This window comes from Tinamus guttatus, unplaced genomic scaffold (assembly GCF_059628265.1).
Source record: "Tinamus guttatus ecotype Peru unplaced genomic scaffold, ASM5962826v1 Tinamus_guttatus_pri_ptg000070l, whole genome shotgun sequence".
NCBI classification, from domain to species: Eukaryota; Metazoa; Chordata; class Aves; order Tinamiformes; family Tinamidae; genus Tinamus; species Tinamus guttatus.
The window spans coordinates 1728163-1743891 of record NW_028288604.1 but is presented as its reverse complement, the minus strand read 5'-3'; the positions used below and the strand labels follow the sequence as shown (position 1 = coordinate 1743891).

General features: G+C 43.8%; 1 protein-coding gene across 3 annotated transcripts in view; it reads left to right on the top strand.

Moving 5' to 3' along the window:
• LOC104571213 (gamma-aminobutyric acid type A receptor subunit rho1) overlaps nt 1-15729 on the top strand; it is a 30651-nt gene that overhangs the window by 8918 nt on the left and 6004 nt on the right. The window contains exons 2-5 of one of the 3 annotated variants that reach the window (XM_010218294.2): nt 4769-4822; nt 8898-9004; nt 10458-10525; nt 14730-14953. In XM_010218294.2, the coding sequence (XP_010216596.2) occupies nt 4769-4822; nt 8898-9004; nt 10458-10525; nt 14730-14953 (453 nt within the window). Of the gene's footprint in view, nt 1-4768; nt 4823-8897; nt 9005-10457; nt 10526-14729; nt 14954-15729 lie in introns of those variants that run through there. The other 2 variants (XM_088519765.1, XM_010218296.2) reach the window with 2 other exon arrangements.

The window sequence follows — 15729 nt, the reverse complement described above, 5'->3', positions numbered from 1 at the left end:
CTTCACAGTTGCCATCATTACCCAAGGTGCATGGATATTACAAAGCTTAATCCTGATTCTATAGAAAGACTTGCACAGAAGAGGAAATCTCTTCCATATTCTAAGCTAGTGGCCAGGTCACGGGATACTTCTCTCTACTCCCTCCTTCCCTCTACTCTCATACATCTCAGCAACTTACATCCAGGAATGTGAATTTCTCTTCAGGAAAATACCCCAAATCTTACTTTTTCATATCTTGATTTCATTCTTTGAGGAAGAAATGTTCTCAAATTTGAATAGGATTATCCTAATAAGATTGTAAGATAGGCTATAGCCTATAACTGGTATATTGCCTTCTGCAGAGAAAGTACTGAGCATGATTCATAGATATGAAATGTAAACTGTGTTAGTAATTGTAAATCAAAACACCAAAATGGGTAGTGGCCTGTCTCATACTTGCAGGGGTGCATTCAAAATGCTTGGAGTTCCCTGGCACACATTTAAAATGTGCACCCTGTATTTCTCTGGTGCACATCCTGCATAGCTGGGCAGTCACAAATGCTTGCTGAGCCCTTCAGATTTTATGTTTGGACTGTTTCTTTACAAAAATCAGACATGGCTATCCCTAACTGTAGAGCCCTCTGTGCTGAGTTGAAGGGACTATGAATGCCATAGTAAATCTCAGATTTCTTAAAAAAAGAGATTAAATGTCTTTTGTGTATATAGCTCTATGATAATCTTGGGGAATGTTTTTTTTCGTAGCAATCATGATTTATTTTTAGCTCTCCCACAACCAGTAAGTCTCAGCCTTTGGGACAGTGAAAACACAAGATCTCTTGAAGCAGTGGGAGAATCTGAGGGAATAAACATGGCTTTGGAGCGTGCATCACCCCAGCTGCCATCAGGGGCCTTGAGGATTGCTCCAGCAAAGTACAGGCAGGACTGGGAGCAAACGCAAGTCTGCCGTGGTGATGTTGTCGCTTTTCGTGGTGTGTCTCAGTGAGTTTCATGCACCGTAACATGCCTTTTGGCACTGTAACTGTTAGGAGTTAAATATTGACACGGAAAAAAAAAAAAAAAGTTGTTCATTATTCACTGCATTTTACCTCAGGAGTTATTGGCTTGTTTTAAAGCCAGCCTGTCACCCAAATGGAGGCAGGAGCAATGCCCCCACACTGCATGACTGCATCGACGGGCAGTCGCACCGAGCAATCTGTGACCGATCTGGGGACTGCAGCTCCTGACTGCAGGCTGTTCGGAGTAAGTGCTTATGGACAGCAAGCGTGTGGAGAAGAAGGCACAGCAACCTGCAATTGATTCACGGGCAAAACGGGCATGGTAATTGGGTCCCATAATGTAGCTGCCATTGATCATTTAGCCAGCAGAGCACTCTTCATAAATTGGAATAGAAAAGTTATTGAGCAGGCTTCAAATTGCAGTAACTAGAGAAATGGTCATCCTGTGCTGATCTGTGATACAGAACTAAAGTTTAGTTTACAAGAAATGGAATCACACAGATGGAACAAGAGATACCTTGGGCTTTGCTAGGTGTAGAGGGAGAGCTTTCTGGCTTTCAACCATGACTTATAAGGTCATGCCTTGTTGGCTTCTTTGACAGGGTAAGCTCAGGGCCAGTATGAGGTATTAGATAACCTCTATAAAGAGAAATGGAAATCAGAAATAGCAAGAAGGTGGCCTCCTTTCTCCCTGTTTGAATACCAGCATTACCAACACCAAACAGCCAGAAGTTTACTAGGCCTCTTTGAAGTCAAGTAAGTAGGTCAGATATTTGCCAGAATCTGCTTACTCTCCAATCACGTGAGACAACATCCTGACGGCTGCGTGATGAGAGAAGGGCAGCAGTGAGATATGCCAGTGGGCAGCCCAAGTGTGTACAGGCAAGGCAGATGACTCCATTTTCCAACCTCCATCCCAGGTCTTGGGGATTTTATGCAGCTTAATTGTCCTGTATTAGTTTCCTCACAGGAGGAACTGGGGTGGCAGCCCCACATGTCCATGGGCAGCTGCATGGGGCTGTGAGGAGGAGGCAACAACCATTTAGTGACAGCTGTTGGGGAGAGGGAGGTTTGCTGGTTTGTGTTGAAGAAAGGCCATTAGAAAGGGTGAGAGGGGCCTTGCAGTTCTGAGAGCTGCAGTATGGACCAGCCATTAGGGAGCAGAAGCTCTAGATTAAATTGCCATAGTAAGTGCTAAAGGCAACACCTTTCTTTGTGGCAAAAATAGCCTCAAAATCACAGCTGTCAGGCAAAAGCAGCTATACCAGAAGGATAAGTGATGCAGTTTGGATAAGAGTAAGGAGTGTGAACATTTTCACACCTTTCAAAACTCAGCACTTGAGGGCAGGGTGAAATGTTTGCAAGCAGTTATTAAGGCAAGAACATTTTGCTGTGTGGTATCTGGGGCCCTGGGGAGAAGCAGGGCAAAGGAGCTGTTCCTTGGAATAGCAATGGTGCAGCATGGCTGCAGCTCTGGAAAACAGTCATAGGCATACAATTTTATTCCCAGCTGTCCTCTGGGGAACACAGATGGATTCTGGAAAGAAACTGATTCTGTTCAGCAAATGCCCACTCCTAGTCTGGCCATATACAGTTTGTCTGCTTTTCTATAGCACCAGAAAGCTTCATTTTCCCTGCAGTTTCAGGAGTTCTCAGCCTAGTGGAAACCTGTCCTGCAAGGCCTGAAGTTTGGCCTCCGCTCACCAAGAGCAGGATTTGAAATACATGCTAATAGGCAAAACGCCTCATTAGTAGATTAGAGTTAGTGTTTATTACAGAGATAAGCTGTTTCTCTTTTTTTCTCTTTTTTTTTCCTCTTATTTTTCCCCACAGTATTTTGACACTATTTGCCTCTCATGAAAATAATGAATTATCTCTAATGAGCAGATTTGGTGCTATGAAGAGTGCTGCTCACCCACATTTTTTCATATTCTTTTGTCACTTTGAGTACAGTGTAGTTCTATTTTGGTAATGTATTGTGTTTGCTAGTGTGTGTATATTTATATAAGGCTTTCCCTACATGAGCAGAAATGAGGCTGCTGAAGTGCTGCTCTCTTTTGTCAGTCATTAAGTCAGGATTTATATGTCTAAAGGGCTTGTAGCTTTTTGGCAAAATGTTATTGACTTTGGTGAAGTCTCCTGGCACTGAGGTGGAACATAAAAGATGTACCTTTCTCTCTGTATTCAGCTTAAATACAGCAGTGAGAATTCACCCCTTCTTTGTTAAATACATCAGCCGTTAGAGCCAACTGTTTTCTTGAAGTTTCCCAGGAATTTAGATCATATCCAGCTTCTCTTCTCCAAAGCTCATTCTCCTTTAGCTTATTCAGGAGATAGTTTGGGTACTTCATGCTCATGAGTCTGCCGTGAAATGAGGAAACTCCCCATAAACATTGTCACATAACTCTGAACATATATTTCAATGTGAATTATCTCTATCTACAGAATCTAATTTAAACATCAACTTGTATATTGAAAAACATCTAATGCTAATACATCCATGGTATAAACACATGCAGCTCACTGCTGGCTACCAATTGAAACTAAACATGCAGGTTATGAGCTACATGTTGCTGACAGATTCCCTAGGACTTGTCCTTTGGGGTATTTGTATGAGTGCTTTTATGATGGTGGGGTTCACTGGGGTTGGGGCTCTCTTCTCATTAACAGGTGTGTTATTGCATGTATCTGTTATTTGCTACCTGTGTGAATATCTGTCCACCTGAGTATCTGTGTTCCAGCACCTTAATGTAGAAAATGTGGGAATAACACAAGAATATAGATTATTTTCGATTTTTTTTTTATGTGAGGGGAACAACTGAAAGCACAGTGTTTGTGTAACTGGAACGGCTTGCTCACAAGCTTTGTGTATACCTAAAAACTGTCGACTAATGAGGTGAATCCTCATTTGGCAGCAGGAACAGCTGAGTGAGCTTGCCCAGGTGGGTCATACCATTTGCACCCTTCTGCCCAAGGTGGCGGTGGTCCTACACAGCTCACTTTTTGCATGAGAAGAGCTGAGTGTCCAAGATAAGTCCCAAACAAGAAAATATTCACCTTTCTGCCTCAGAGCGTAGTCTTACTATCTGCTTGGGAGATTTCACAAACATGCATATTTTTTACATGAAGCTATAAAAGTCCGATGGCCTGGGATATCCCAATATTCAGAAAGGGAGAAAAAATAAAGAAAAGCTTCCATCTTTTCAGCTCCAACCCTGCCTTTCTCTGCCAGGAAAAACACTTGGTGCCATGGCTGGAGCCCACCCTCGTTGGTGCAAGCTCTGAGCATTACAGTGCTTTTCACAAAACCAGAGCCGGCCTAGGCTGTGGAGTGATGAATGAGACCTGTTTGTCTGGGTCCTTTGGCCAGGAGTCCCAAGCAGCAGTTTCTGATCTGTTTTTGTTTCATCTTCCCTTGTGGTTCCCCTCCTTTTGCCCCCTGGAGCTGGCGGCCAGGCGCCTCTCAGCCTCCCTGCCACCTCTCTGGCATTGCTCACAGCCCCTGACGCTGGGATTTAGTGAACACGGCACCTGGGAAAGATACAGCAAACAGAAAAGGCATAAATGAATAAATAGAAAGTTTAAAAGGATGTTTGCATCCATGACAAAAGAGAAGCTAGGTGCTTCCCACCTGGCACAGCCATTTCCTTCTTCTCAATACTGCTAAAGGGCTTAATCTGGACATTCAACCGCTCTCCATGACAGGTTGTTTCATCTCCTTTTTTTTTTTTTTTTTTTTCCCTTTCCTTCCTTTCCCGGTGCTTTCGGTGCAGCCGGCCGCAGAGGCAGCGGCGGGAGACCCACAGCGAGGCGCACAAGCAAGGCAGGTAGGCAAAGCGCCGAGCGGGGTGGCGGCACCGCTCCCGCACACCCTGAGTGCGCCTTCCCTTAAAAACTTGGCACTGGAGGGGACAGAAGGCAGTAAGAAGGGAGTTTGGGCCTTGGGTGAGGGAAAAGCCACCCACTTGTGGCTGGTGGTGACACACGTCAGGCCATTGCCGCGCGTCAGGCCCCCAGTTGGGTGCCGTGACCATGTTTGGTGGCTCCCTCCGAGGCGGTTGCACAGGACGGGTGGGATTGTGTTAAGTGGAGGCCAGGATGGGATCTAGGTCACATCTAACCCTCTCTGCAAGTGGCAGTTCTTAGGGGGCTGAAGGGCTGATGTGGTGGCGCCAGGAAAGCCCCCATGACAGCCTGCCCTGCCCTCCCTTCCCAATGGCCACCACAACACGGTGGAGCCTCCTCCTCGCCCAGCGTGTCGGACCTCAGGTCCTCTGGCAGGATCCCCCTGCAGCTCCTAGTGGGATCCTTCCTTTTTCCCTTTCCCATCCAAAATGCAGAACTGAGAGAAGCTGTAGATCACATAACTTCATCCACAAATAGGTTTTGTCCCCCTGCAAAGAAAAGCAAACAAAAAAAACCCTCTCCTTATTTCCAAACTACCTTATCAGTTTTGTGAAAAATCCGTGTGTTTCACGTGAAAGATATTTTTACTTTTCAGGACCCAGTAAAGACTTTAAAAGCAAAATGAAGAAAAAAAGTTCCGATTTATTTGAAATGAAGGGGAAAAATGTATAGTTTTAATCTTCCAAAATCAAAACACTTTAAACATTTTTCTTTGGCAGGCCATAACTGTTTTCACTGTGGTTTTTTTTTTTTTTTGATTGAACTTCTATCCATTCCCTCAACTTCAAAATGCAAAAATTTTAAAGAAAGTCAGTTTAAAAAGTAACCAATTCTTTTTTTAAAAAAAAGTAAAAGCTCTATTTTAACATCTTTTCTTTTAAACAATAAATTTAAAAATAGAGCTTTTACTTTCTTTTCTTTTAAACAAAAAAGTATTCATTCTCCCATTTTTACCAGAAATCAATAAATAAAATCACTACTCAAGATAAAAATGCTTTTCTTCTATCTTTATATTTTAGATATGATTTATATATATAATACATATTCTTCATTTTTTTTAATTAGCCACAGTAATAAGGATATTTCAAAGCAAGCAAAAATTAAGGCAAGTAAAAATGGTCCCCGTTGTCACAGACACTGCTGGAAACCAAGTAGCTGCTTCCCTGACAGGAAAAATAAGTAAAAATCAGCACAACCACAAAATATTTGAATAATGATTGGGAGAGCAAATGCCCTCTCCTCATTTGCCCTGAACAATGTCCTTTCTACAATTATAAGACAGGACTTATAAAAAAAATACAGCAGCATTGTAGTTCCAGACTGTTCCGTCCATTTCCCTGTATAGCTTCAATTAAACTCCTTGGTAAGAAGGTTGCAAAAGTGATAGACAAAGATCAGAGTGTTGATACTGCAGATATTAAAAACTTGCTTGGACGCAGTCCTGTGCCACATGCTCTAGGTGACCCTGCGTGTGCAGGGGGGTTGGACTAGATGATCTCTAAAGGTCCCTTCCAACCTTAACAATTCTATGATTCTATGATACAACACAGTTAGATGTCCATGAAGTATTTGATTCAAACTTAGGAGACCTGCAAAAGAAGTACTAGAAAATATTACATAAATAGGTAATGTATCCATAGTAAATAAATGGAAAAGCAGTGAACTGGCATCTCCGAAGAGCATTCTGGATGTAATGTTGGTTACAACAAGAATTTGAAGAAATCTATGATCTGCCTGGGGCTATTCAGCATCTTTAGTAACGAGCTGAAAAACACGAAACAATTGCTAGTAAAGTTTAATAAGCAACCTAAAACTTAATGGAGAGGCAAATAATTGTGGTATTTTGTCAATCCTACCAAGAATTTTAGATTCCAAATTGCTTGAACAGTGTGCATTTTGATGGCTAAGTGCAGGGGCTCTCGAAGGGTGAGACCACACTTCAGAAGGGAATTAACCCATGAAATTCATCATGTCTGAGTAGAAGCAAAAGCAGTGAGTAAGGAGGTGTGCATATCACTGTTATGTTATTTGAGAAACTATGTCCCATCTCTAAAATCATAGAAGGAAAGAGACCCCTGGGGTCACCAGATTTCATCCCAAGTGACTACCTGGACCATTCTCCTTCCACAAACACAAGGAATATCCTCTCTAAACCTTTGTTTAAGAAAGCAGAACCTCACAGCTCCATTGAGATAGAAACATTTTAATTTTAATCTAGCTTTATTCATTCTTGTTTTGTACAGATTAGTTTGTTCTTGTGTTAATATTGTCCCAACTCAGGCTCTACATTGCCCTGCTCATCCTTCCCTCTACCTGTTTCAGAGAAAGCTTTCATTGATGATCGAATCTACACAAAAATCTCAAAGATTAAGTCAATGACCTGCTAGAAACACTCCCCAGTCTCAGCTGAATATAAACCTTACAAAATGCACGCTACACCCACATAAATCTCTCCACAGCTCAGTAGGTCTCTTTCTGATATCACTGCCCCCCTTTCTTCTCTGTTATTTCTAGACAACTGTGACTCATAGCCAAATATTTTGTTAGTCCACACCAGGGTCATGGAAGTGCATTTTTGAGTTACTTAGCTGCACCCCATGCCTGCTACTTTACTCCTCAAGTTTGCCTGCTTCTTTCTGGAAAGAAAAGAGGAAAAGACTCTGATTAGAGCTGTGAGAGTGGTTCAGCTTCTGGGACACATACTTTTCATTGAGACAGGAGAGAAATGCAGTGATTTTCTGACATCAAAGAGAGATTTTAGAAATTGATTTGCTTTGGCTTGTGGACATTTGGTTTGTGAGGTTCCTTCTACATAACAAAATAGGGGCAAGATGCTGTGGACAGAAGTTGAATTAAATAATTCTGAAGTAGAAGTAGGGTGCACCTTTTAAAATTCAGTATGGACAATTAATTACTTGAAGAACTCACTGATGGATATAGTGATCTCTTCACCTTTAGAAATCATTAAAATCAGACTGATTCGAAGATGCTCTGTAGCATGAGACAGGGCATCAAAATAGATTATTGTACTGAATTCTTGTGGTATGACTGTCTAGCTTAGGAGAAATACAGCATGGTTAAGCAATCTCATTTGTGAAAGTTTTATCTCAAGAAAATGAGACTCCTGTCAAGTCTCTTTATCGCTCTGGTTTTGTTTGATCAATTTCTGACTCAGAAGCGGCAAAATATTTCCTACCTTTTTCTTGAGCTCTCATGCTGTCTTATCATCTGCAGTGTGGCTAGCTCAGAGTGCAACAAAGGTTTAATTACATTACAGAGCTATAAAAGCTGCTGCAATTACAATCCAGGTGTCAGTGGAGCTGAACATCATTTTCACTTTTAGAGGTAGATTCAGAGGATGAGCAGATCATCTGCTGTCCAACATTTGATGTGACTCTGTTAGCATCTGGAAAGACCCTTTCCAAACTGTACAGTCTTTAATGCTCCTTTTTATTCTCACTAGAAATCTGGGGCAGGAGCTAATCATTTTATCCCAAGCTGTGAGGACGGGGGGCTTGCCTCCTGGCGTGGTTCCCAGCCTATCTCCATTTTGTTCCTGGGTTACAGCCAGCAGCTTATTTGATATATTGTTTCCTTAATTCCTGTCTTCATGCCTTGTCGCAAATCACTGTCAGAAATGCTTCCCCGTTGCCATTTCCCCACTTACCCATGCACACTGTTTTCTAGGCTGCGCGTTGACTAATTGTATCCAAACACTATTGGTGGTGCAGATAATTTTACAGAGACAAAAGCCACAGAACACATCTTACCCGCGTGCATGCTTTATCATAGCCGTAAGCACTGGATACTGAATACAGGAATTATTTTTTGGTGACATGCTATCAACTACTACCACTCCAAGCAATCACAACAGTCATGGTTTAAGAGGCAAATGAGCAAGAATGAGCTCTAGTTTTAGGACTGCAGGGAAACAGGATGCTTCTTACATGGGCTGATCAGGAAGGACTCATAACTGTGCTTCTCTTTTCCCGGTAGCCCAATTCTAAAACGAAGCCCTGACATCACCAAATCTCCAGTGACAAAGTCAGAGCAGCTGCTGCGAATAGATGACCATGACTTCAGCATGAGACCGGGTTTTGGAGGTAGGAATCATGCCCATTTGTCCATGGTATTCTTCACCATAACGATAACATAAAGTTATATGCAATAAGCAGATCAGCAAAGCAGAGCCTTTTCTGTCTGTAATATCCGTTATTTTGTGTTGTGGATTCATTACACATTTTGAGAGGATAGGGTTGCAATGAAATAGCCTTCTTCCTGGGCTGAACAAAGACCTGCAAATGTGAATAGAGGCAATGTAATATTCCTGGTATTCAACAGCACTTTCTTCTGATAAACTCAACAAAAGCAGCTCACGTTTATTCCTAGGAGTCCTAGGAATTCTAGGACTTTGTCTTACAGCAAGTGTGACTAGTCAAATCATATACCATATTTACAGACCTGGCTACTTCACTTATAATGAAAAAGAAAATGAGTTGACTGTTATGTGTTAATACTTTACTCACAGTTTTGTGCCTGGGTGCTACAACAAGCTAAGCTTTTAGAGAAATGGATTAAGGAGAACATGCTTTCTTCAACCTACCGGATTAAAGAATGTTGTAATTTATCTACCCTTTCTGGCTGACAGATGGTCATTCAAATCCAGGATACTACTATATTCTCTGATAGAAGAAGATTTTATTGCTAAATGGTCAATATACAAAATACCAGTGTGTTCAATTAATTTAAAATGGTTTCAGTTTCATAGCAGTTTCATAGCAGTCCACTAATGTGAGCATTATTTGCCTTGACAGATCTGTAGTGTAATAGCCAGCAGTATGCAGGAGCTAGTCAAAATCTAGAGGACGGAATAAAAACCAAAATCTCTGTTTTGTCCCATCATAGTCCAATCCTTCCTCTCACAGGAGACCCAGACCCACTGGCACATTCCTTTGTCAAGTAACATAATGTCTCCTTCACAGGCAGTCCTCACACCTTGCCATCCACAGCCAAACACTGAATGATGTAAAAGCAAAATACTTGGGATCCTATTAGTCTGAGAGAAGAGCGGAGGAAGTGATGGGAAAAATATAAATAATTCTCCCACATACTCTTAACTGAACCTCGACAGCTCTCTGAGTGAGTGGGATGTGCTGGAGGGCTGTCAGTCCTTGACTTAAGCACTTGTTTTTGAATTTGAGACATTATTTTTGAATTTTGAAGGGATAGGTGTAGAAAGAAGGTCCCATCCTATACCGAGAATCAGGTAATTAAACCCAAGTGCTGCAGCTCCACCACTGCATGGTTTTCTGCATTTTGAATTCATTACAAGGCATGTTATAGCCTAAGAAATATGTGTATTGATTGTTAGAAAATGTAGTAGTAAAAAGGAATAGAGTGGAGAGGAAGTCAGTTATGCATTCCAGTCACTTACACCATGAGTTAGTTTACTATTGTTTTTTTTCTAGACTGAACACCAATTTTTATCTTTAAGATTTGAAAACAGGTGGTTACTTTGTCTCACCAAGTTTATACTTTCTCATATTTTTTCCCTAGGCCCTGCAATTCCTGTTGGGGTAGATGTCCAAGTTGAAAGTCTGGATAGTATTTCTGAAGTGGATATGGCAAGTATCACAGCATTGCTGAGGTGGGAAGGCACCTCTGGAGCTCCTCTAGTCCAACTGCCCTACTCAAGTAGGGCCAGCAAGTTGTCTAGCACCATGTCCAGGAGGGTTTTGAGCATCTCCAGGGGTAGAGACTCTATAACATCTCTGAGCAACCTATTTGACCAGAATTTGACAACAAAACTGCCATTTTATCTCTCTAAATGTCTCAAAACAAAAGGAAATAAAGTTAATCTGATCTTTTATTTTGTCTAGGGCAAAATGATATAATACTGCCAAAACTGCCCCAAAAGATTCATATTTTGTTAAGAAGTGGTAAGATTTGAAAGCTCTGAGGAGATGTGTCAGTTTCATTACACTTTGTGTGACACATTGCAGGCACAATCTAGTTCCATCTATGTACTGAGCTGGCCAGGGGCAAGCTAGCTCCAAACCAGAAGCCATGTAGCTGCCACTGGAGCAACACTGGTTTGTAAGTACTGCTCTCTGCAAGGCAGCCAGTGTAAGCAACAGCCTGTACACAACAGTGACAACATCCCTGACATGAGAAGGGTCTGCTGTGAGATCAGAAAACCCTGACATTTAAATATCATCTCTCTGTATGGTCCAATTACCCATTCTATCAGGAAGTACACAGTCACAAGAGGCTGCAAGTTTTCAAAGGGCAGAAGTGTCTGTAGATTTGACCTTCAGTTCATCAGCTGCTGCATCGCCCCTATTGCATATCCTGTAGCACCTTCCTTAAGCTTTGCACTGATGGTAAAGAAGGATTTCAGGGGCACACAAGACTGATGGTGGCGTTCTGCACAGGCTAAATTCATTACTTGAGGCGTCCTTCTTCTTCATTTCCTATTCACCGTGTAATTAATATTGTGAAAACTGCCGATTTTCAAATACTCTGAAAGTGATAGGGATTTTGGCCACAGCATGATTTTTGCTTGAAAAACCTTCTTCATCACAAAAGAGCACTGAAAGTAGGGTATGATTTCTGGGAGAGATTTTTCTTGGAAATTTTTTACATACATGCATGACATAACCAGCCATGCAGGAGAGAGGGAGCACAGAAAGAGAGTGAAAGATGAAAACTCATTGCCCAACAAAAAACACTTTTCAAATATTTTCACTATTCCAACAAATGTATTAATAGCTCCGATGATTTCACAGGAAGCCCAGACTTCTCTGCAGTCTTAATTGACAACTGCTATAGGGCTAGAAAGCTCTCATCTGACCTCTTCTCACGTCTAAACCGGGAGCACGGTTTTGTGACAGTGTCATTTCACTGCACCCAGGTTGTTGCCCACCGGGTGTAGTGTCCCTGTTCTGCAGCCTGTGGCCATCCAGGCTCCTTTCACCTCAGCAGCAGAGTCCCACTGACGTGTGTGTTTCCAGCACTGGTCCCCAGCCAGCGATTTCTGAGCAAGCTGATGTAAGGGCGCAGTGTGTGGGATGAGTGGGGTCAGCGAGGTGAGAGAGAGCCTTTGTCTCTCCCTTCCTCCAACAAAAAATAGAGAATCATCCAACCATTTGATGGGGATCTTTCACCCACCAAGGTCTCTGATCCCTTGTGGGAGGCTTCTGAGTATATTGGGTTATTTCCAATTGACTTACCATGTGGCTGAACTAAACACTCCTGTTCTACCCAGCCTAAAGAGCTTTCTGCTGACCTCTGTGATTCCAAATTTGTAAGCCAAGCTCTGCTGAAGGTCAGCAAATGTTTATCCTTGTCCCATATGGCATAGAAGAAACTGAGTACCCATTATCAGCAGCTCCTTCCCAGATAAGGCAGTAACGGAGAGGAGGTAGCTCTGTGTTGGTGTGTGTGCCCATGTGTTTTGTGACCATCCTACCCACCAATGTGCTGAGCCAAGCAGTACAACTTGCAGCACTGACAACAGTGCAGATTCACCCATCTTTTGGCCTGCCGTGGACAAGAAATCCTTGCACAAACAAGGTACCATATTGCATCGTGTCTATCCATCATCAAACATTCCTTGTGCTGGGGATTGTCACTGTGGCCCTGTCCCTCCACCAGGTAATATTAGTGTTCGCACGGGTACGGTGCTTGCAGTCACCTTGGACTTCAACCACTCACAAGCTGCAATGGGGTTACAAATCTGAGGCACATCAGGATGCATCTGGAGGCTAAGCAGGGTCTGTCTCTGTGCTGTGCTGTTGGGGAAATGTTTCCCCAACACATTTCAAGGCCACCAACACCTCCCATGTTTCTAAGTGCTCTTTCCGCCCTAACCTCGAGCCATGGGGACTCTCAGCTTTTGCCTCTTCCAGTGTGTTCTCAGCCGTGGTGGTTGAGGAGGAAGTTCGTGAAGGTGGCCAGAGAGCCCCAGAAGGTTTGAACACCCTAAAGCAAAGGGAAAGAATTCAGCATTCATGATTTCAGAGCTAAAAGCAAAAGAATCTCAATCTTTAAGCAAGCATTATGGTTGTGGGGGATTTCCCCTGGTTTTTGAATGCTGCCAGTGCTCCTCACAGTGTCCTCCAATGCCTTCCTGGGGCTCCAAAGAGGAAGGGCATTTTGCATCGATGCCAACTGGGCTGCTGTTTCATGGCCAGACAGTGCCACCGAGGCAGCCTTCGCTGCTGGAACATCTTCTCCCTGGTGCTGCTGGAGATACATCACACCACAACACTCAGCCACACGGGAAAAGTGCTTTATAGCCTCGGGAAAAAACACATTCAAAGTCAATTCTGGCTGTTAGCAAAATAACGATGAGAGAGACTTTAAATGTCAGAATCAATTCTTTTAAACTCATGCAGCTTCATATAAAAAGGCCATAGTGCTTTGCAAGATCATTGCTTGTTTGCTTTCAGAATGAACATAGATCAGAGCTCTTCACTGTGTACTGAATATCAGTTGCTGAATTAATATAACAAATTTTCCTTTTCTTTTGCTTTCTGACTATTTACAAGAAAGTGATAAAGTAATAGAGGACATGTTAAAACTTCTTTAGGATGTCAAAAATCAGCTTTTTGTCTGATTCTTTTTAAAACTGATAACAATCTATTGTGGGCAACTGACTCTGAAATTAGTGTGGCTTTTGTGGGCTGTGTAGGGCAGCTGTTTTATCTGGAGGAAAGATAGGAAGATGACCTAAAATCAAATGGTTACCCCAAATTGGAAATTTGCTTGCAAAAAGAACAGGAGGAAATAGTGTCTCTGAGAAATGGACCAAAAGGAAAGGAAGAAAAGGGAGAATTTCAGATGATACATTATAAAATATTGTGGTTTAACTGACTTCCTTGACTCGCGTACCATAACACACTGGTCAGTCTTATGCCCTTACCTCAGCTTATGGGCTGTAAGTTATGTGTTTTATACGTGTTATATGACAGCTATGTCACACGGTCAGCCCCACGCTGACGTGGCACCTATGCATGGGCTTAGTGCTCCACTACGTGGGGGCGATCCCCTGGAAGGAGGAGGGGGCAGGCGCAAACAGTGGCGCTTCTGCGGTCAGAGCCCGCCAACACGGCGCAGCTGGGAGAGAAGGAGCACACCTCGGAGCCAGGAGCACAGTATGGGGAAGGGAGAGCAACACAACTCCCCAGGCCACAGCTAAACACAGCAAGCCTCTCTAGGTCAAGAGAAAAGGAAAAAAGAATAATAAAAAAGCTTTAACGAATGACAGTGTTCAGGTCTGGTCGCTCCTGTTCTAAGTCAGTTGTACCAACAGAGCTGTGCCAGTCTGTGTCATGGGGAGACCTCCAGACCTGATAACCTCGGATAGGAGGAGAGCAAAATCATGTCCCGGGAAAGCCTGGTAGCTCCAGGTTTCTGTAGGCTTCAACCACTGTGCAAATCTCACCCAGAAAAGCCTCATGCAAGCTTCAGGCCCGCTGCACGCTTGGCAGTCACTCGGTGCCTTGCTAGCCTCGTGCCTTTGCCATTTCTGTGACAGAGGAAGCGCCAGGGACTTCCCTGGCGGCCTGGGGAGGGCAGCTGCTGGAGGGGGCAGCGCGGCCCCCAGGCGCTTGCTCCCTTAGTGTCAGCCCCAGAAAGGCGCCTGCACAGGCCTGGGGCCGAAGCGGCCGGCAGCGCCCGGCACCTACCACTGCCGTGGCATGTCCGCCCTCAGGCCCTTGGGGCTGTCGCGGGCAGGAGCGCCCTGCAGGCGGGCGGGAGAGCATCTCTGAGCTTGCCCATGGCAGCGAGATCTGAGCTGTAACACAAACCTGTTTCCCTCAGGACTTCACCATGACCCTTTACCTGCGGCACTACTGGAAAGACGAACGGCTTTCCTTCCCCAGCACCAACAACCAGAGCATGACGTTCGACGGCAGGCTCGTGAAGAAGATCTGGGTCCCTGACATGTTCTTCGTGCACTCCAAGCGCTCCTTCATCCACGACACCACCACTGATAACGTCATGCTGCGGGTCCAGCCAGACGGGAAGGTACTTTATAGTCTCAGGTAAAATTGCATTCGGTCAGTGTCAGTTATGAGTGAGATGAGAGAGAAACCCTGGGGTCTTCCTGTGTTTCATTTTTGCACAGTTTCATGCTAAAAAAAAATAAATGAATAAATGGAATGTACTGACTAGCCACTGTGATCAGGAGGAAAAGTCCCCTTGCCTTACCAAATAAAAATGAATATGTGCACAGGGAAGCCACCTGGGTTGGTATTATATAAACAGAGTGAGACTCAGGTCTGAAACTTCATTCCTAGGAAGCACTTGCTTCTCCTTCCTCCAGCCAGGGTCTGTCCCAGCAGCTCGTAGGCCTCAAGAGCAGGATTTCCTACCTGCTTGCCCTGGCGTGACTTCTCCCTCCCCTTTGCAGCCCCGACCTACCACATTCCCATTGCCTGCTGAGCCTCCCAGCCTGGCGTCAGCGGGAAGGAAACCTCCGGGCCCTGCAGCAGTAACCCATGCTAGTTCATGGAGGGCCTTTTGCAGGCAGCAGTTTCCCTGGTTCCTTTGCCTTGTTTGCGGGATTACCCAGCCACAGACTGCAGTTCCTTGAGGGGGCTCACCTTGGAAAAGCCAGGTGTGACCCCTGCAAGGCACTGCAGAAGAGATGGGACACGGTCTAAGGAAAAGGGAAGTGTCTTATAATAAACAGAAGTCCAAACAGTTATATTTATCCACTTTACTTTATAACAGAGCCTCAGGACCTAGCAAAATGTACAATTACTGTTTTTAAAGGTCACCATGAAAACATATTAATTACACTGAGTACAACTTTACG